General features: G+C 44.4%; 1 protein-coding gene across 3 annotated transcripts in view; it reads left to right on the top strand.

The window, feature by feature from the left end:
* The window catches only part of USO1 (USO1 vesicle transport factor), a 35984-nt gene that overhangs the window by 4389 nt on the left and 10010 nt on the right, over window positions 1–21585 (top strand). The window contains exons 4-16 of one of the 3 annotated variants that reach the window (XM_087736666.1): window positions 2649–2728; window positions 8588–8688; window positions 9330–9432; window positions 9593–9648; window positions 10315–10435; window positions 12201–12379; window positions 13165–13305; window positions 14144–14232; window positions 14948–15102; window positions 15361–15566; window positions 16409–16429; window positions 20523–20633; window positions 21185–21303. In XM_087736666.1, the coding sequence (XP_087592792.1) occupies window positions 2649–2728; window positions 8588–8688; window positions 9330–9432; window positions 9593–9648; window positions 10315–10435; window positions 12201–12379; window positions 13165–13305; window positions 14144–14232; window positions 14948–15102; window positions 15361–15566; window positions 16409–16429; window positions 20523–20633; window positions 21185–21303 (1482 nt within the window). Of the gene's footprint in view, window positions 1–2648; window positions 2729–8587; window positions 8689–9329; window positions 9433–9592; window positions 9649–10314; window positions 10436–12200; window positions 12380–13164; window positions 13306–14143; window positions 14233–14947; window positions 15103–15354; window positions 15567–16408; window positions 16430–20522; window positions 20634–21184; window positions 21304–21585 lie in introns of all 3 variants that reach the window. The other 2 variants (XM_087736665.1, XM_087736667.1) reach the window with 2 other exon arrangements.

Below are 21585 nucleotides of genomic sequence, written 5' to 3'. Positions count from 1 at the left end.
GCTTTGGTGCTGCTTATATAACAAGGTTTCTAACTTTCAGCGTGACAGTTGTAATATTTCGAAACCTGATACGCACCTAAGAGAGAGAATTCTTCTTTTTTTTTTTTTTCTTAAGGCACAAACCTCAGTTATTTATGTGCTACTAGTTCCAAATTTTCGACTTGTAATATGCTTCTCATTAAAACCTCTCTAAGAGGTAATATAAATGGCATTACCCTTTTGATAGTTTTTGCACGACTTGAGTTTTTAGGGGTAACAAAATGCCCTCCTTTCTAGGCCTGCTGTGACTGATGACATGATAGAAAGGCTCTGCTTTTCCATGCTTTTCTTGACAGTATAGATGGTGCTTGTCTCTGTTCTGACAGTGAAATGCCATAGTTCTAGAAGAAGAAGTAGAAGCCTTTTTGAGGCACCCTTCCCGGACAGGACAATACATGGGTGCCGTCACTTCCGTACGATTCTTCTCTGCTATTGTTTGGGAATTCACTGCACTGACGTCTTGGTCGAGTGCCACAGAAAAGCAGAACTAGCAGAGGGAAGGTGCCTGAGGTGGCTTATGCTGGATTGTTGCAATGCGTAAGGGACGCATCTTTTAGGGATGCGTGAGAGATGGGACGTCTGTTTCTTGACTGATTTTCACTACAGAGCAAAAGCTACACAGCTTCAGGCTGACCAGAATAATCAACAAAAGGTTGTATGTGGTGAGCAGCAGATGGTAGCGAGGCAGTGAACAGCACAGACAGGATGCTGCTGTCCTCATTTTGTGATGTGTTTCGACAAGAGAAACAAGGCCTGCTTTTACCACATCTGCATAAAATTTGCTGCTTCTTTTGTAGCTGCTGTGATTTCCCGAATAAGGGAAAGGAAAAGCAAGGCTGCAGCTAGGGTTGTGGTTGGTTTTTTATTATTTTTTTTTTTTTAAGTCTCCAGGAAATAATTTCTATGTGTTTCTCAGGTGGGGAATTGTTTCAGTCACATGAAAAGGAAACCATAGGCTTTGTAGTGTTGTGTTGAAGAACTAAAATTACAATAAAGGGAAAACATAAGCAGGCTGGAAATCTGAGCGTACCTGCTGGATGAGACTGTTTACATGGACTAAAACATTGCTTTACTTGCTTTGACTAACACTTTGGCAGAGGAGGAGATACGTTCCCTCCCCCCTTTTGTTTCCATTACGGCCCAGCTTAAAAGCAGGTGGTGTAAGTTGAGTGACGCACCGAGGAAACATGCATGTGTCCTGGGAGGACATCAGCAGGAGAAGGATTTAAATCGAAACCCGATGTGAAAGAACAAAGTACACTGACACCTGATTATTTCTAGCTTTTGATTTAGTGTGAGAGTTCAGAAAGGGAGGTGAGGTGTCACTTTGACAGCACGCTAAAGCCCTTGCTGTAGCGATACAAGAAATGTAGGTACGGATTGCTCCATTTGGTCTTCTCAGAGCTGGTGGATCACCGTGAGGCATCTCTAGTTTCCTCGGTTGCAACAACTGCTATAGGTCTGTCATCTTTAATTAGTGGTTTAGCAGAGGTAGCTGGCCTCAATTAAGGCTTGGCTTGTAAGATGGCTGCTTAGGGTGTTTTTTAGGCCTCTGCTCTGAACCGGCCTAGTAGCTTCTTAAAATGCAAATCGATCTTTGGTGTGGAGGCCTTACTTTGTATGCCTTAGAGATCAGTGAAAACAAATACTTCAAAGTTTGAATGAGAGGTCTTGTTTTGACAGCGTGCTCTTCTGATGCTTGGGCAAGATGTGAAAATAGCTGTGAGGTGTGTCCTTCTGCACTCTGAGGTGCCTTCCTTTGTGATGTTAGGTTTTGGTTTCCTTTTTTTTTTTCACCAGCTGTGCTTTCATACTTTTCTGGTTTATGAGCAGCAAAGCGAGCAGCAAAAACGGTTACATTCCCCCCCCCCCCAAAATCTTGCACTTGTATCTTTGTTGTAGCGTAGGGTTTACCGATTGTTCGGTCTTTGTAACGCAGAAGAAACAGGTCTCTCTTAAAGCAGGGCTTATTAAGAGAAGAAGAGTCTTGGTGTAAGCAGATGAACTAATGCTTTGGGGTTAGACTGGCTGCCCAGCAGCTCCCTGGGGGTGCTCAGAGTTCAAAGACCCTTAATAACCGGGTGTAGTCCGAGCTGGTGACACAGAGGCTGGCCCGTTTGGGAGAATCCGCGGCCACTGTCATTGCGTTCGTGTGGAGCGCAAGCTTTTGGCCACGCGTTCTTGCTGACGGTGTAGCGGGGAGGGTCTGTCCTGGGATGGTGCTGAAGCTTGGCTGCGGCTTCCTTGGGTACCTTTTTGGGAAGGGGTCTGAGTCCCTCGCAGAGATGTCTCCTGGTGTACTTGAGGAGCAGGTTGGAAGGAGTGACTCGGGAAAGGGAAGACGTGCTTACAGCGAAGCTTCCTGTGGTCCCCTCGTGTCACCAGACTTTCTGGATGTGGTCACCTGAGGGAGTGGAACTGGGAAAAGGAGTTTGACTCCTTTCAGGGACCGGACAGCTCACGGTCATATGGTATTACAAAATGTCTGTCAACATCAGTCCTTCTCACTTAAATCTAATGCTGCAAAGGCAACTGCCTGTGCAGAAAAACAATGTTGTAAGAGTAGTTGGAAATAAGTCATTAAAGAAAAGTGGTTCTTTCATTTGCAGTTCAGATTCTGAAATAATTGGCTATGCCTTGGACACTCTCTACAATGTAATATCGAATGACCTAGAAGAGGAGGAGCAAGGTAAGCGCTTAGTAGTAATAGCTGTATGAACTGTGGGGGTGCTTTCCTTGGTGGTTTTGTTCAAATTATGAACTGTAATGCTCTGTGATTTACTACTGTTGATAACTGCTTTATTATTGTGTAGCTGTTGCAGCAATGCTAAAAATCTTGTTCTACGCATTTTGCATTGAAGTAATACTGGATCTCTTGCTTATTGATTTTAAAACCGATGTTCTGTGAACAGCAGCCAGGTGGGAAAGGGATAATTCATTGGTTTTTTTAGTTTGTAAATGAAGAACTGAGTCATTCTTAGCTATTGGGAAAGGAAGGTTCTGGCTGTTACTGTCAAATGGGACACTACTATCTGATGGTTTAACGAAGATATTGAGAGATAAAATCTCAGGTCCCTATGATATGGTGGCTGTATGTAAGTGTGAAAACCTTCTTTTCCAGCCCTGCTGTGGCATTTTAGAAAGAGACTCTGCCTGTCCTTCCCAAGATAGGTAGATGTAGGAGTAGACGCTATACAGCTAGGCTGTGAAAGTCCCTGGCCCTCCTGCCTTTCTTTTATTTTCAAAGGACTTTATTGATAGGCCATCAAAACTGGTCTCAGAGACCAATGAAATGGTTGCAGCTCTTAAAAATAACCCCGTATTTTACAGAAATATGAGCATGCTGAAGAAAATGACAGCAGTAACCCAAATTAGGCTTGGGCAAGAAGAATGTTCTTAACACTAAATACATGAATAGGAGCCGTGAGTGCCCAGACTGAAGAAGAGCCAGATGCTTCTGACAAGTGAAACAGCTGTGGATTATAACACTTGAGGCTCTTGAAGGGTGAAAGGTGCGGAGGGCAGGACACTCCAAGTCTCCCTGTTTCTAGCATCAAGGACATGTCTAGAGAAAGGGGATGGGATCTGGCTGAGGGCCGTGCAAGTGGTGGCTTGGGAGGAGGCCTCAGTCAGAGAGCGATGTCGGTCGGATGCCGAGCCTGCGTGCACTTGCTCTCATGGCCATCCGTGGGGAGGAAGGGGACCAGGCACTAGTTGCCGTCATACAGGCAACTGCCAAGTAGGTGATGCTGCCCGGAAGGTTGCTAGCTGTTAAACTGAAGCAGGTTGTGCGATAGAGGCAGCTGTGGGATTCGGTTGGCCTTTCTGACCTTTCACTGGTGCCTTGTTGCAGGTGTTATTTGGAAAACCGCTTCTGTTACTATTTGCAAATTGGGTCTTGGCTTGATGACTGTTAAAACTAGTAATGTCAGCCAAATGGCCGTAGACTTGCCTTCCGTGGTTTTAAGAAGAAAATATCAGTAACAAATAAAAAGACTTGTAGGATATCCATTTTGCTTTTGGGTGAATGAACATGAAAATCGATCGTACCAGCTGGTCCAAAAAAAAACAAAAAAAACAACAAAACCCAGACTTCTTGGGCAAGCATAAATACAGTGTAAGCAGAAGGCTGCATTTAAGATGACTGAATATCTGTGGGTTCCTAACATCCTGCATTTGCCATGGAACTCAAGAGTCTTTCTAGTCCTTGCTAGTGCTTGTATCTCATTTTTCAGTTTACATTACGTGTATGCACAGAAGCGAATGCTCCTGTGAATGGGCAAAGCGTGAGGCCATAGTGCTGTTTGAGTTGAAGTCTCTTGTCTGCAGTATTGACCCCAGGATATTTATCACTTAAGGAGCCTTTGAAGAAATAACCTTATGGAAAGTAGGTGAGGGTTCTCCTATGTGAATAAACTTCTGCCACTACGTTGGCATTACGTTGTGCAATATGTCCTTTCATGGTGCTTTCTACAATGAACTGTCTCCTCTTACGTAGCTACAAGAGATTAGCAAGCTGAAATCCTTCTGTGTTGTTATGTTTAACCATCTCTCGAATTGTTGCTTTGCTTACTTGCCCTTCTTTTCCTTGTTCATCCAGTTGCCTGATGTTGATGAAAGAGGTTTTGAACAAGATCAGAGTTTTACAGTGCTGGTGAATCCATGTTCATGGTAGTGGCCTTGATTATGGGCTTGACAATAATGTTATTAGCAGTCTCTTATGAAGAGCAAAGAATTGACAAACCTGAGTCACGTACGTGCGATCGCCAGTGCTGTAAGAGTACGGGGTTGTTTAGTTTGGCCGCTTCCACAAGAACTACCTGAAGGAGTAATTGCTGCCGTGGAAAGCTGGGATGGCTGCTTTGAAAATCTGAGCTTATGCTGCTGTTGGTTGTGCTGTTTGGAAAGCTATTCAACTTGTAAACCTTTCTCTTGTTTCTTTTTCTTTTATCTGCATTGACAGATGATTCTGAAGGTAAAACAACCTTTACTTATATCAATATGGCACTTTGGTTTAGGCCTAGTTGCTATTTGCACCCGTAACACTCGCTCCCATTTAAAAAGGACACTGTAAAGACTTGCGCTGGAGCTTAGTGAAAGCTTTTTGCGTTCTGCTCTATATGTTTTGTTTTGGAGCACAAGTGTCTTCCCAATTTCGTTTCTCGTGTGATCTGGGCATGGTGAATGCCAGCAGATCTCCAGAGATTGTAATAATGATAAATTCTTGTTTAGGATGTCATGGAAGTGTGCAGCTTCAGAACTGGTAGGGTTTTAATGGGCAAAACGTTGTGAACAGAGTTTCTATTTTCAAGAAGCCCTGAAGTTCGACACAAATGCATGTGCTTCACGTCGGCATCCTTCACAGTGTCTCTTTTAAGCAATGCATGTTAAAATACAGTGTTCCCTTTTACCGTAAGTTACCACTAACGCTTTGCATGTTCTCCTTTTTTAAACTGGTTTTATCAAAATGCACTTCATCTGTTGATTTGAAGATTAAATTCTAGTTTGCAGTGCTGCTCGTTAGTGAATCACCAAGAGCTAATCTTAATAGATGGAAGTTGTTCTCTTTATTTGAACGCTGCGAATGCGTAGATTTAAAGAGCGATTATGAGTAGAAGTCGGGTTGCAAGATCTATGGTGTGTCCACATAAGTAGAAGACGCGGTTTCACTTCGCCTGTTGCTTTCTGTCTGGCTCCTCTCTCCCCCTCTCTTTTTTAAAATTTACTAGAAGAAATACTGATAGGGAAAAGCAAGAGTTGAGAGAGAAAACAAAAGAGAATTTAATGTGGCCCTTTTATAGAAGAGCCCTAAACATCTTAAACTAGAGTCAAGCTTCTGGAACAAAAAAAAGCTATGGCAAACTCGTAAGGGGCTGTGTAAGTTGTGTAGACTGCTCAGGTTTTGCCTTAGCACCCAGAACTTGTGCAAGGACAAGAGTTGGGATTAGGAGGAATCCATAGTTCAAACACTTGCTATTAGTACCTGAGTTCGGGTAAAGGACAAGATGTTTGGTCGCAGCTCATAAAATATTTCACTTTGAATTTTCCGACTTAAGTGTCTATTTAAAAGAAGAAAAGGTCTGTGGGCTTTCCTTGGTTTGCACCGAGCTAGAGCGCGTGCAATCCGTGGATGATTCTCAGCTGAGTTGCCTCTGATTCTACAGTAGCAAGTGCGGCAACTGAACGTCTGTGGAGTTGGCTTACCTGTTTTGTTTTTCTTTTTTGTTTATTGATGTAAACCAGGAGTGACCCGGGCTTGATAAGCCCCTCGGCTTCAGAGAGTTCACGATCGGACTTGTATTCTGCTAGATGCTCCATGCCTGGGCTGGAGTTATTTTTGCACACAGCCTGTACTCCCTTTTGTCATCTTTTGTTAGTATTTCATAGTTTCTGCAGCTAAAAATTAACAGCAGACTGATGCTGCTTCTCTCTCCCTCTTGCGAGCTACCTACTGATAAGCCTGCTTCAAGGGAGAAATATAGCTATAGTACATGAGAGAAATGATCAGCTGCTACTCTGATATCTGAAAGGCCAAACAAAAACCTCTTGCCTGCATTGGAAATCCCTAAAAATTAGATCTTACGACTGATACCTTGCAGCGAATCACCATCACCGACAGTCTGAATTGGGTTGGTTGAATTAGAATTGTTTTCTTGGCACCAAATTTTTATGGTAGAGTCCTTTGATTGCTCTGTTTCGCCATACCCCTAACAAGGTAAGGAGCTTGAAGGTTATGTGCGATCTTTGACCCTTTTTATAGCCGCTCAGTTGTTAATGGTTTGTTAGTGACTCCTTGATAAGGCTGTAAATCCTGCATTTTGAGGAGGCGGAAAAATCCTTGTTTTGCCTTCGCTTACCCAAGTCAGACCTTTGGATTTGGTCAGAAATTCAGTGGCTTTACCACGTATTTTCTGTGCTTTATGCTCCAAGCTGTCCTGTGCCTGTGGTTTCATCTGCTAGCATGGGACGGTGGGGCAGTACTGAATGTACACCTGGGTGATTTGTAGGGCAACCTGATTTAGAAGATGAGCAGCAGTGCCTTTGCTGCGGCTCTTCAATGAAGCGCTGGGCTGTCCGAACTGCCTCAAACACGGAATAGAGCCTGGGCGGGTGGCAGCATGCTCGGTGGGAGAGGAAGGGCTTGGAGGTTATGGAGAGAGAAGGCAGCAAAGCAGCAAGTTGTTGAGGGGATGTGTGGGGAGAGGAAGCCTTGTAGGGAGAAGGGGGCTTGGCTGGAGGTGGATACGAGTGGATGCGGCCTGTGTATTGCTCCCCTAGCACTTACTTTGTGTTCACTGGCTTTCTGTGCTGTTGCGAGGAGCTGTGAGTAAATGCAACCAAGCCAAGAACCGAGCTATTTTTTAAACTCAATGAGAGACTCGTTTCACGTGGGGTGGCCACTGGTGTCATGTACAACTGAATTCCCACCCCTACGGAGTGGGACTGGATTTGAACTACTGCTAAGCAGTTGAAAAGCTGAGGTCTCGGAAACTGTACTGGACTTGAATGAAATGTCTTCTCTTCCTGTCCAAAATGCAAGTATAATTAAAAACTCCCTTTTGAGTTAGAATTGCTCTTCCTCAGTTTTTCATCTGAAATTCCTGAGCTGGGCCAACCAGTAGTACCCAGATAGGATTGTTTTGTGAAACTGTCACTCAGCCTAGAAAAGCAGCAGCGGTGCCGTTTGCATGTGTTCTGTTGTTTTGTGGGATACTTTTGCATTTGGTTTTTGTTTGTGCAACAGTGATGCATGAAATATTTGTCTAAGATGAAATTCATGTGCTACCCCAAATCTAAACAACGGAAGAGGAAATAACAGAATTAATTTCCCGTGTGAAATTCATTGATTCATTCATTCATTTAGACTCCCAAGACAGAGAGGTTTCGATGCTCATCTGCTTCAAACTTACTCTCCTTTCCTGATGTTTAGGTCTTTTCTATTGCTGGACCAAAATAACTAAATGAGGTGTTTGAGCCATTTAGCTTTCAATGGTTTATATTCCCCACCGCTCGCTTGAAGTCTCTTGGTATGAAATGTACTTGGCTTTTGATCATTAGTGAATGGTCCTTACGAGGAGCAGTTGAGCTGCATGCGAATGTAGCCGCCTTGAGGTTTCTGCTCCTCCTCTGCTGGGAGGGTTCTCTTTTTTTTTTCTCTCTGAATTCTCTGCTCACTTAAGAGTGTGCTTGATTATATCTGTAACAGGCAACTGTGGGGGTGAGAACTGTGAATCTGGTTGGGTATGATTAATGGAAATAATATGTTTTCCTTTGAATGCTGAAATGTGTTTGTTTAGTAGATACTTAGTTCCCTCCTGTTTTTAAAACAAAATACCTCTCAATAAAAGTTATGTTTAGAATAACGTAGGTTTCCTCTTTCGTGCAAAGCTTCTGTCAGTGTTTGTTTTGAAAATAATTCAAATAACACGATAGCAGTGACTCTAAACCTTTTTGTCACCCATGGCGTTATTTTAGTAAGAATAAAAATCACAGCTACCTGAAGTTCTTCCAATCGTGTGTTGTAAGACATTGTTTTTCACTGTTACAGAAGAAAATTTACCAAAACAAGTTGATGATTTGGGAAGTCAGTTCACAGAGATTTTCATTAAACAGCAAGAAAATGTCACACTCTTGTTGACTCTTGTGGAGGTGAGTAACGGTATCGTGCTTGGAATCCGGAGAGACACGTAGCGCTGTACAGGGAGGTTATCGTAAAGGACGAAGCTATGTTCTTGTCTTTCTACCGAAGCCTGTGTCAAATGTGAGGTATTCTTAGACATAGCGAATGTGGGGTTGGAGGTGAGTGAAGGCCGTGACCTGGATGAGCGCCATTAGTGCAGCTTTTGAACTCCTCGTTCTTGAGCTTTCTTTTGCTGACCGTACCCAATTTTAGCAGAGAGGCTGCTGTTACTGTTTGAGAATAGGAGGAAGATACTAAAGGGCTCCTTTTTCTTTCCCTGTTGAATTTCTGGGTAATAGGGGCTGATCCCTGGAGGACTGGAGTGACTGATTTTTAGAAAGAAGAAATAGCTAGGAAAGCTACCCCAGAGGAGAGGGAGGAAAGGAAACTGCTGGGAGTTCACCTTGCTGATAACAGAATAGGAAGAACCAGGGAATAGGATAGGGTTTTGACTTGCTGGCCATGTGCCGTCACAGGATGGATGAAAAAAAGAAATTGAGAGGAGATGAGATGCCTTATCTGTTGGGTGTCTGTTCCTAACCCGTGGCTAGCAGAGGAAGTTGAAGACCGAGGAATTTATTACTCGATGTACCTTTCTCCATCTTTGCAGGAATTTGATTTCCATGTTCGTTGGCCTGGAGTGAAACTACTTACATCTCTTTTGAAGCAGCAAGGACCTCAAGTGCAGCAGATAATTCTTGTCAGCCCCATGGGTAAGCCGTTGAGTTTATTGCTGATAACCTTGAAGCTGGAAGCGCAGCAAACATCATGGCAGAGGGCTAGAGGAGTCTCGAGCGAGGTGTGTTAAAGACCTCCGGAGTGAAAAAGCTGCACCTTTTCTTACGCAGTTTTTGTTAAATGTGTTTCTTGCAGGTGTTTCCAGACTCATGGATTTACTAGCAGACTCTAGGGAGGTTATACGAAATGATGTAAGTACGGAACAAAGGCGGTTTATCCTCTTAATAAACAGTAACTGTCAATTGCTTGTCAACTGACAATTGCGAGTACTGCTTAGTACTAGTGCAGAATTTGGATTAAGTTAAACGAATGCACGTGAAGAAATCATTGTGATTGCTAATTGGGAATATTTCATTCCTCCGTTGAGTTGGGTGGCTTTTGGATGCGTGGCCGCAATTGACGTCACAAAGGCAAACTGCTGCGTTGCATTTCATGCAAACATTGACCCTTGCGCAGGGTTCTCCTAGTACGTTAGCCGATATTGCTCTTGGCCTTCTGTCAGGTTCACTTCAATTCTTTCTCTTCACTCAGCAGATGCCGGAATGCTCTAATGACTTATGACAGAAGAGATGAGGTGCTTTACAAGTTCCCTCTTTCTTCTGTATAGCCACTTAGCATCCTTTTCAACAGTGCTGTGCTTCTATTTTGAAGTGCAGTGAGGCTTGAGGGAACTACTGCATGGTGTCCATAGTGGGTGGTGTTAGATGTGCCGAGTTGCGGGGCGTGCAGTTCTGTCCTGTGGTTCTGTCCAAGGATTATGCTGCTGATTTAGCATCCTTCTAAGAGCTGTGATTTGTGAAAAGCAATGTAGTTCTAGTAAAACTAAGTTTAATTTCTTCTCTCCCCCACCTGTCAAGGGAGTCTTGTTGTTACAGCAATTGACAAAAAGTAACGCAGCCATACAGAAGATTGTTGCCTTCGAAAATGCCTTTGAGAGACTTCTGGATATCATAACAGAAGAAGGAAACAGCGATGGAGGTACCCAAAAGTCTAAGACCTATTCAGAGTCTTGTGCTTCTGCACCAACTTATTAGGTGACAGTGTTTACAGCCTGATATTAGTATGTAATTGGAGCTAGGTCAGTGGGTAGAAGGATCAAAACATATAGCCTGGTCATAACAAAACAAGCAGAAACAAATTGAGCAAGTAGGCAGGGTTTCAGCACCTTTTGAAAACTAGTCTGAGATACTTAGTTAAAACTTCAGTTAATTCCTCTGAGCACGTGTACGTGAGTTTGTGTGTTCCTGTTTGGCTTAGGTCTGTGAACGTACGTACTTTGAATAGCAGTGTCAGATATGTGTATGCTGCGTTTGTCACTTACAGAGCTAAGCATCTGCATTCCTCCTGCAAGATCCTTGGATGCTTGGAGCGGCTGGAAGTAACAGCTTGCTGAGTTTCTTCAGCCTCACTAGTAACTTCACTTTTCTGGTCAGCTCCTTGCCAAATCATTTACCTGTTGCGGAGGGAAGAAAAGGATAAAAAAATGAGCAAAAATGGTACAGCACTTACGTGCTCTTTTTTTTTTTTAATAGCAACACATTATGAGTTTAGCACCAGTTGTAGTTTGCTACAGGATCTCTTTCAGTTACAAGACAGGTTGCTGTTCCATGACCTTTCTGTGGGCTGCAGGAGCAGTTAATGCTTCTCTCCCGGCCGAATTATTCCAGGTATGTTGGCATGGGAGGATTAAGCAAACCTTTGATTCAAAGCGGCTATTTTTAGGCAGTTAATAATTTTAGGAGGCTTGGTATGTGAATTCCTAAGTGCTAAGAGTTCTCTGGTTGCCCCCTCCGATGTGTCCGTTCCTCCCGGCTGCAGCCCCGCCAGACGACCAGCTCTGCAGCAGGAGTGGGAAGGGGGGAATGTGGCAGCTGGTCTCTCCTTGTTCTCCCACCCCCAAGTCTGGCACTGCCTGTGTGTTTTCAGAAGTGCAGGGGGTCAATCTTTATCCTTTCTGTCGAGTCCGGATTTGGAGGCGTCCCAGCAGTACCAGAAGCAGGCTGCCTTTGTTCGTGTTGTCTTCTGGACAGAGCTGTCTGAGGATGTCTCATCACAGAGTACACGGTTGCTTAGCGTCTATAGTGCTTTTTCAGTACAGATAAAACCTGCGGGTAAAACCAGACAGCTGTTGCAACGCCAAGGAGTTGAGTTTGAATGGGCTGATTGTAAGGGCTATTTCTAAGAATTCCTTCTCCACCAAAATAAGCCAAAAAGGAGCTTTGAAATGAGTTGAAGATGTAGCCAGTGATCAGAGAGAATGAACGGGTAATCCAGGCAGAATTGCTGCATTTGAATCGTGATGCAGTGCAAGAGGAATTTCATTTTAGTGCTTACGATACAAAGAGACAGTAGTGCAGCCTGACTCTGAAGTAGGTATACTTCTAGACACAAAGTGGCTGTGAGGCTCTGTTTGAAGTTATTCCCATTCCTATCCAATTAACTCATAAAAAGTGTATGTTCTTTGGAAATAACATTTTTGCTTCCGACTTGTGGAAGAAACACAACTACGGTTTCCTTGGAAATGCGCTGGATCGGCATTGATGTGTTTCATTTAGAGTGACCTTTGATTATTTGCTCGTGCATGAGGTTCCCAGTGCTTGATCCAAATCTAGCGTTGGTTAAGAATGAAGAGTTCAGAAGCGTGTGCTCTGTTCCACCTAGAGCATACGTAGTGCATGGAGGAGCTAGCTAAGTTTTCCGTGTGTCATCTTTTGATTAATCGTTTGGTTTTTTCTCTCACCAGGAATAGTAGTGGAAGACTGTCTCCTCCTGTTACAAAACCTGTTGAAGAATAATAATTCCAATCAGAATTTCTTCAAAGAAGGTTCCTACATTCAGCGTATGAAGCCTTGGTTTGAAGTTGGAGATGACAACTGTGGGTGGTCCGCACAGAAAGTAACTAATCTTCACCTAATGCTGCAGGTAAAACGCTTCATCTAACTCCTAAGTACTGATGTCAACGCTTTTTCAGCTCTCTTGCAATGAAGAATAAGTGTGATGTAACAGTGTTAATCCACGTGTTGCCCTCAGCTCAGAATTAGCTCCCGACATTGGTGAGATGTACTGCTTTCAGCACTAATACTGTTGCCAAATTGTGGATTTGTAATGGCTGGCATATCGCATAACGTCATTTTATGTAACTCGAGATGTACGAGTCATTTGACTTAAATATATAATTCGGGGTGTTCTATATAGAGAATCCTCCTGTTTGAATTTGTGTACGGCCGTGGTGTGTTAACTGAGTTCCAGTAGCTGCCTTCACGAAGGCTTCATAATTATTGGTTGTTGGGCATCTTCACTTCTGCTCACCCCTCCAAAAAAATGAAAGGAGGTTTTCTGTTCTGTGGCCCTTTGTGTGGAAGCTGAACCTTAAGGACGAAGGTAGTTTCTCGCTTGGTGAAATGTAGTTCTGACAAACGGCGAGCCAAATAATAGAATAGTTGCAGCTTGGTTTCTCATCGCTTAGTTGCAACGTTTGTAACGGAGTCAGATATTTGAAGATTTTGGACGTTTTCACTGAGCACAAAATCAAACGGCAATAGGTAGTAACGAGATGAACTTGCCGTTTAATTATTGTCTTTTATCTCCGTATTTAGGAGCAATTCTATTTCATGGCGAAATGTCAAATGGGTAAATTTTTGTTCTGCATTTCAGAAGGTCTTGGGCTCTCTTCACGTAGAAACTTTTTTTTTTTTTTTCTGTTCTAGCTTGTGCGGGTGCTCGTGTCTCCCACAAATCCTCCTGGTGCTACCAGCAGTTGTCAGAAGGCCATGTTTCACTGTGGGTTGTTACAGCAGCTCTGCACGATCCTGATGGCAACAGGAGTTCCTGCTGATATCCTGACAGAAGTAAGGGGGAGCAAACAGATGTAGGGATGGGGGCAGCTACGTGGGTGAAAGCAGGAGGCCGCAGGGATAAACGGTTGCTGCCGAGACAAACCAAAGTTACAGTATTTGCTAAGAAAGTATTTGGGATGCCAGACATGTCAGCTTCCTGTGTGGGCAACGTAAATGTAAGACAGTCTTTTAAATTATATTCTGCAACCAGAAAGTGTTGGGGTTTGCTTATTTTTTTCTGTTGTAATTCAGCATATCCCAGAGTGGCTGAATTGATCCATGTTTTTCCCTGTTTTGCAGGTGGTTTTTCTTCATTGTTGTTCCTCTCTTTTGAGAGGGTCTAGAAATGTTCTGACTCAGCACATTTCCAATGATGAGGGATTTCTAGCTTCTAGAAAGCCCCGTCAGCAGTGAAGCATGAGGTGTTTTTCTCCCTGATAAAATGATGTGCTTAGATTGAGCGTAGACTGGTTCCTTTGGTGCGGCCTCTGTTCCAGTTCTTTTATCTCTTAAAAGGTTTCACCTTTTGACTTCTTCCAAGAGTCCAGTTTAACTGGCTGTCATAGCAAAACTGATCTGCCATAGAAACCAAAGTTGGAGGTAACTGGGTACGATAGAGCCGTCCAAGCTTTCTGTCCCTTAACCCCTGCTCAGCACGCTTCACAGCTGTTAGTTGTTTGGATTTCATTTGAAACGGTCTTACTGAATAAATCCCTATGCTGAGACTTGGTATGTGTTTTCTCGCTACCGAGCTGTCAGGGTGATCTTGAATAATCGCGAGTGATCTAGGAAGTAGATTATGGCTCACATGTAACTATCCATGTCACTTTTTTCTCTGCCCTTTCTGTAGACCATTAATACTGTATCAGAGGTCATTCGAGGATGCCAGATGAATCAAGACTACTTTGCCTCTGTAAATGCACCTTCTAATCCACCAAGGTAGAGGAAGAAAAGTGTTTAACTGTGTTAGGTAATGATGTATTGGTATGGGCAATGGCAGTCTAATCCGAAGGATTGTTTAATGTCAGAGGTGGGAATTATGATCCAGAGCAACAGGTTCAAGTTCACGTTGGGTGTATTAGATAGCGCGTGAAGGTGTCAGGTGTGTTTCCACAGAGGTGAGGCCTAGAGCTGATTTTATTTGTTACGTGGACGCGCTGCCGCTGTCAGCCAGAGGACAGTCCCTAAAAGGATTGAGAGGCTAGGAAAATAGGCAGGTAATTGATATTTACTCAGACTGGGCAACAGCAAGCATTAGCTTAATGAGATCTTAAATCTCAACATTTGAATATGAGGGTGAGGGTAGAAAAAGAGCTTTCTGCGTTACAAGTTGCTAGTGGCCTTAGGAGGCATCTTGTGCAGTATTATTGAAGCTAACAGGGAGCAGCAGGGGACTCGGCGGGAGATGAAAACATTGCGGAGGAACACTAGCTCGTTGCAGTCACGTATAACAAATCTACTGTTTTGTGTTTTAACTAACTGAAAAACTTGGAGTAAAACCTTTTGGTTTTAATTCCAAGTCTTTGAAATGGTAGTAGATGGAGCAGGCAGAAGTCTCTTTCCTCACCTGGAGAATGCCCTCCAAATTGCGTATCTGTGGTTGTCTTAACGGACAATTGTGTCCTAACGGTTTTTCTCTTTCCTTTCCACACAGGCCTGCCATTGTAGTACTGCTGATGTCTATGGTAAACGAAAGGCAGCCTTTTGTGCTGCGTTGCGCCGTTCTCTATTGTTTCCAGTGCTTTTTATACAAAAACCAAAAAGGACAAGGAGAAATTGTTTCAACGCTTCTGCCGTCTACTATTGACGGTACGCAAAGCTAACGTCTCTGCAGTGAGTTGTGAAATAGCAGGAATGTTTAACGCATCGACCGGTGTCTTTTGCAAAATTATTTACCTGCCATTAAGTGTCTGATCCAAGCAAGATGATTTGGCTTATGATTTCTCTAAAACTTCACTAGTTTCATTTTCCTGGTTTCTAACTGTATGCTGATGTCTTAAATATTTTTCTGGTTTTGTGGCTTGTGTTAATCTCACTTGTACCTCTTGGCCGTTCTGGTAGCTACAGGTAACTCCGTCTCAGCTGGCCAGCTGCTCTGTGGGGGCCTCTTCTCCACGGACTCTCTCTCCAACTGGTGTGCCGCTGTGGCCCTGGCCCACGCGCTACAGGAAAATGCCACTCTGAAAGAACAGCTCCTGAGAGTTCAGCTAGCGACGAGCATCGGCAACCCGCCGGTGTCGCTGCTGCAGCAGTGCACCAACATCCTCTCGCAGGTACGGCACCGACTGCCTCCCGCTTTGGGTTAAAACTCCGGGTATCCGGCAAGAAAGCTGCTCTTGTGCAGGGGCAGCGCAGGAAGGCGTGAGTGCTGGCTTAACGAGGAGGATTCTCTCTCCTTTGCAGACAGTTTTTAAGCTTTGCTTAAAGCACTCTACGCTTCAGGGGGAGGAGAAAAGCAGCAAATCTTGGTTTTTCATCAGCGATGGCTGCTTGATGTTGTCTGCTCTTAGTAGGCAGCGGGTCCGAAAGCATTTAGACTTTAAACTTGGTTTAAGAGAAGGCAGGCTGGCAGGGTCCCCAGTCATGTTTTGTTGCTGAAGAAGTGCCTGGTTAGCATTTACCTGTAACTGCTAACTTGAAACATTGCAGGCTCTCCCCTAGTGATTGTTGTTGGCTTGCCTGTTCAAAGCTAAAAGCTTTTTTTTTAAACTTGTTCAACACGTTAACACCTGGCTTAGCAAATGACAAATAAGTGAATGTCACCTCCTAGCCCACCCTTCCTTCTGGCATTCGCTTCTGTTCTGCCTGCTTCTTCCCCGAACGGTTGTAATAACGAGGAGCTAGTTACCTGGCAGCGATTAGACTTCCCTGCAATTGACAATGACAGCAGAAAGCTGGAATTTGTTCATGTGACTCTCTTAATGTGCTTTACCTGAAAACAGGCAATACTCCTTTTTATCCTTTTCCTGGCATTTTTGTCTAAGGTAAATTTGAGTCAGTAAAACTGCCTGTGCCTCTTGAGCCTTAAATGATACAAGGGACTCAGACTTTGGGGGGATGTTTCTGAAATGTGTTCCGCTTCGAGGTTCTCAAGTAATATGTGTGTAACTTGCAGGGTGATAAGATCGACAGACGGGTATGTATTTTTTGGCACAGCTTTGGCATTTTCTTGCCAAAAGCAGGCCTTTTCCTCTTGTCTTGGGTTTTGCTGGGGAGGTTTTCTTTAACTGCTTTTTGACGTGTTTCCACTTACAGCTTTGTGTTGCGGTCGGGTTTGGGTTTTTTCCTAGCATAACAAGCTCTTTCTGTGTCTCCAGGGGATTCTCTGGGGGTGCTCCACAAAACTATGGGATAAAGATCTTGGGTAGCACGGGTGCTTTCTTTCCAGTGGGGCGGACTCATTCACCGTCTGTTCACCTAACAGATGCGCTTTCTTGTAAGCAAAATTAAAACTGTTAGAAATGCTGTTTTCTCAGACTGGCCTGTAGCAAACAGCTGGTACAATCTGAAGTGGGAACATGCTGCTGATTTCCTGACTGCTAAAAGAAAAAAAAAAACCCGTGTTTAACCTGCCTTCCGGCCACTTTGTACGTTCTACTTAACAGCAGAACTTCTAACCTCGGAGCTACTAGTTGGGAATAGCGGGGATCTCATTACTAGCAAATGACTCCTGAAGTGAGTTGTCTGACTTCCAGGCTGCGTTACTTAAAGAACCGCTGAGTTGGTTATCAGCGACAGAAAAAACAGTTCTGAAATATCGCTGCTGTGGAATTGTCTGCTTTATTGACCACGTTGATCACGGCTGTCCTGAGGGGTGGGGTGGTTCTGTTACCAGCCCCAAATTGTAGAACAGCAGCCGTGGAGAGCTGTCATCTATCACAGTAGGCATTACTGTGGTATGGCTAGCAAATAGCTGTGTGTTTTGTTATTTTTTTAGAGAGGGTGGTTTGGACTGTGTGGAAATCCTTAGGCAGAACATGTTAATTTGACCTCAGAATAGCACGCAGCGCTTAAGAGTAACTGTGTTTTGCGACTGCTTCCAGCAGACCACATGTACTGCAAGCGCTAGGTCGCACAGGCGCAAGTAACTTTGCGTTTCTGACGAGATAAGCGACGCTTCTACCAGTGTTCTCTTAGGAAGCACGAGGTGGGCCAGCGTGCTGCGGGGAAAGACCGCCAGTTACAGTGCTTACTCCCAGCGTGTCTGAACTGGCTAATAGTGCTGGGACAATAAGGGTCAGTATTTATAAATGTAAGTGAGGGGAAAAGGGTTGGTTCTGTTTGAAGCAAGCTTTTTATTTTGTTGTTCAGTTAGTGGAGAGTTAACTCGATCTTTTGACAAATAGTTAAGTTGGTGTGACTGATGTCTTGGTGCGGATAATAGGTGTCATAGCCGTTTTGCCAGTAATTGTTCAGTCTGAACTTCTAACTTCCCCAGACTGATTCCGGTCGCTCCAAGTAACTTCTGTCTATCCCAGAAGGGTGAAAGCAGTGTTGCATGGGTGGCTACTGGGGGATTAACTGCAGACTGTCAGCTATTAAACTGGTGAAGTGTAGCAAAGTCTGGCAAATTTCTACTTGTAGAAATAGGAGCTTGGTGGAGTTGGTCAGGTCAAGTGGTCTGCTCTCAGGTTTGCTAGAGACTTTAAGGGTGAGCACAAGGACTGGGGAGAAGGTATTCCCGGCAGTTTGGAAGCAGTCTGAGGTGTGAGGAGCAACGGGTGGGGAAAAAAGGGCGGTTTCCTTGTCCGCTGCATAATGGTACTTGCAGGTGGGGGCATGCTGCCAGCGCGGGGGGTGGACGCTCCAGCCATCCGGGGCACGCAAGGGCGCTCCATCCTTCAGCGCTGCCGCGTTACGGTCGTGTCTCCCCAAAGGGGTTTCTGGGGCAGGTTAAGTTACACGGTTGGCAGTGTTGTGAGGCTGTTATTTTATCTAATCTGTAAATAATTTAGGCAGAATTGGTGCTTTTACAGCTAAAGCAGCGTACAGCCTATGTGACTTCCAGGATCCCTTTCAAGCTAAGTGACCCTGTAGTTCTGTGAGATGGCAGCGAGGAAGCGAATCGCCTGTCTAGAGGCTTCAGTGTAGCAAGAAGGGCCTGTGTGGTCAGCAGATCCTTCAGCTAGGCTGCTGGACAAGACAATACTATTGTAGTTCATTACACCAATGTCGTGTGGCAGACGATCTTCTGTCTGAGCTTGTAAGACACGAGGGGACAAATCACAGGTCTTAATTCATGCTTTACCTGGAGACTGGATTGCAAACACAGTTCTTAGCCTTATCTAGTGGGTAATAAGAAGTGTTGAGACAGCTCTTTGGGCATCTTGCCTTGCCTTTGTGGGTAAACCAGCTATCTACTACTGAGTATCTCTTAGACATGTCTTGTCGTTAGACTGTCTTGGGAATAAATGTCACCTCGCAAGCAGAGACCTGAAAGCTTTGTGCTGCACGCGAGTCACAAATTACCAAGTGCCGGGTGGGTAGGGGAAATGCACAACGGTGATGGGGAAAGCTCAGTGAGCAGTCCAGAGGAAAGGGGAGGTCAAGAGGAGAATAGAGTTTGGTGGGGACTAGGCACCTCGCAGTGAGGTCTAGGTCAGTGGAAACCGGTTGTGGCGTTCAGCTGGAAGGGTAGCAGCAAGGAAGATAATCTGCGTGCTAATTCAACGGCGCAACAGGGTCACAACAAAGCGGCAGACAAACCCATAGCGAAGACTAAACAGTGATTGCTAGTATGGCATATAGTACTCACCGGGAAGCTCAACAGGCAAGTGGTGTGCAGTTGGTGGTGATGGCTGTTCCGACGTTGTTCACCTGGGTCTCTGGAAGTAATGGCGATGATAATGATGAAAAAGGGCCAGACGCTCCCTCTTGTATGTATGCAGCATTAGGGATGGCTGCCACAGTCTTGATATCTGTAGTCTGTGTTCTCCTGCTTCAAGGAGATCGTTTCATCTTAGCAATGGTGATATACTGCAGCGGATCACAGCAGCTCAGAAGGAAGTCCTCGAAGGCAGTCTCTGCGGAGCTTGGTATTTTCTTCCAGAGTTGCTAGACTCAATTCCTGCCTGTCTCGTGGTCTGCGGTGGCAGTTGGGTAGCTGGGAGCCTGCTACAGAAGAGCTTCTTGCCAGATTGCTGCTCACTGGCTGTTTCGATGAGCAGACTGGCTTATTCACAGACCTTGGGTTTTGGTTTTGTTTGTGTTTTTTTAAATGGTTAGCTGGAGTTAAAAACAACACTGCCTTCAGCTCTAAAGCATACGGGTTTTCAGAGGCAAGGATGGAAATTCAGTGTCTCAAGCCCAGACCCTTTCTTTGCTGTTGATGAACACTTGTGGTTTTTGCCACGGTCTTGATCCCTGTGACCACTCATTCCAGTGTATTTTCTTGCCCCCTTTGGAAGATATCCCAGCAGTTCCGTATGCCTCATCTTGCCTTTGAGACTCGACTTCAGCTTCCAGTTACTTCAGCCAATTTATTAGGCGCTTCTGTGAAGTTTAGTTTTCTAAGCAGGGAACATTGTTCTTGGTTGCCTTCTGGATGTCGACTGTTGGAAGAGTTGTACGCCGGTCTTAACACTGCTGTGCCCACGACATCTGCAGCAAAGACAAGGGGGACGGAATTGAGAAGACAGTCGATTTGCAGAGGAAAACTAATTTTCCCTAGTTAACGAAAGAGATGCTGCAGTTAGCGTTCCTCTGGCTGGCTTAACGTGCGTATTGTTTGAACCAAAAGCCACTCCAGCGTTATCTATCTTTACGTAGGAAAGAATATTAGGAACAAGTGGCAATTTTTAGTCAGCAGGGGAAATCTTAGTGATGCATCTCTACTTACAGTGAATCCTTGCCCAACTTAATTTACACCTTGTTCCTGCTTTACGGGGGTTTTGTGTGTGTTCCTTCATGTTACCCTAGTATTAATTATAAATGCAGAACTAATTTGTTATGATTCTATACTGGTGTTCATTTGCATTGAGTCATATTTCACATCTGTGTTGCTTGTTGTTTTGCTCTGAAAACAGTTAAATACGAGTGGTTCGGTACTTAACGCTCAAAGCACTAAAGCTGTGTTCAGTATAACTAACGAACGCGTACTTGAAAAATGTAACTTGTCGTTTTTAAAATGGTGAGGTGAAAGTGGGCGAGTTCTGAATCAGAACAGCTTTTTTTTGGTATTTTAGTCCTCCACGGTGAAAAGATAACGATGGGGGGTTTATTCTTTTCAGGGCAGCAAAGTGCAGACCAGGGTTGGACTACTGATGTTGCTTTGCACTTGGCTAAGCAACTGCTCGATTGCCGTCACCCACTTCCTTCACAACCCAGCCAATGTACCTTTTGTATCCTTGACCTGCTTGCCGAGCAGAACCGCTTGCCTAGAAATTACTTGCATTATTCGTGTCCAGGTTAAATGTTTATCTACATTAGTTTGCGGGGATACTGCACGACATAAAAGAAACCGCCGGTGAAGTTTATTTTTTATTGTGACAAGTCCGTTGATATTTTTTGTGTGACTTACGCTGATACCCAGGAGGTAGGAAGAATGCTTCCTACTTCTCTTGAAGCTTATTGCTATGCTTGCTTTTCGGGAAGCAATCTGACTGAAGTACGTAAGGCTAAACTGTCGCCCTATCTAAACTGAAAGTCTGTTTTGGAACAACTCAATCTCTTTGGTTAAGCAGACAGTTACGGAGAACAGAAATGTCAGGGAAACCACTGATTACCCAAGTCCTTGAAAACAGGAGGGGGTTCATCAGCTGTTTTGCCTGCTTCCTAATCAAGCTTGGTTTTCCATGTGAAAATAATTTTAAATGGGAATATATACAGGGAGAAGCATGTTACGTGTATTCTGTTTATGAAATATCTCCAATATCCTTAACAAGAGCTCTAGCTCACAGGGCAGATAGCTGAAAACCTTGGGGAAGAGGAGCAGCTCGTCCAAGGCCTGTGTGCACTTCTGCTTGGCATTTCCATCTACTACAATGACAATTCCCTTGAAAATTATAGGAAGTAAGTATGATGTAGAGATAAGAGGACTGTGGGGAAAGGTTCTGTGAACGGCAGGTGGTGGTTTAAGAGGCTTTTAACTGAAGCCGTGCAGTCGAGAGCATTTGGTTCAGTGTTTTCTATGCGTGTTCCTGAGGGGATGCAATGCAACCGACCCGCCTGTAGCTAGGCAGAGCAGACAGTGGTTTTGCCTAGGTCCTGCTAACTTGTGTGTTCCCGGGCTGAGAACAGATGTCAGGGGCAACTGAAAAACCGCATCTCGAATGCCAAGCGTCTAGTTCGGTT

Source organism: Nipponia nippon, unplaced genomic scaffold (genome assembly GCF_047370975.1).
Source record: "Nipponia nippon isolate SJK-2023a ecotype South Korea unplaced genomic scaffold, ASM4737097v1 scaffold_6, whole genome shotgun sequence".
NCBI lineage: Eukaryota > Metazoa > Chordata > Aves > Pelecaniformes > Threskiornithidae > Nipponia > Nipponia nippon.
The sequence above is the reverse complement of the archived record's forward strand: the minus strand, read 5'-3'. Positions and strand labels throughout refer to the sequence as shown.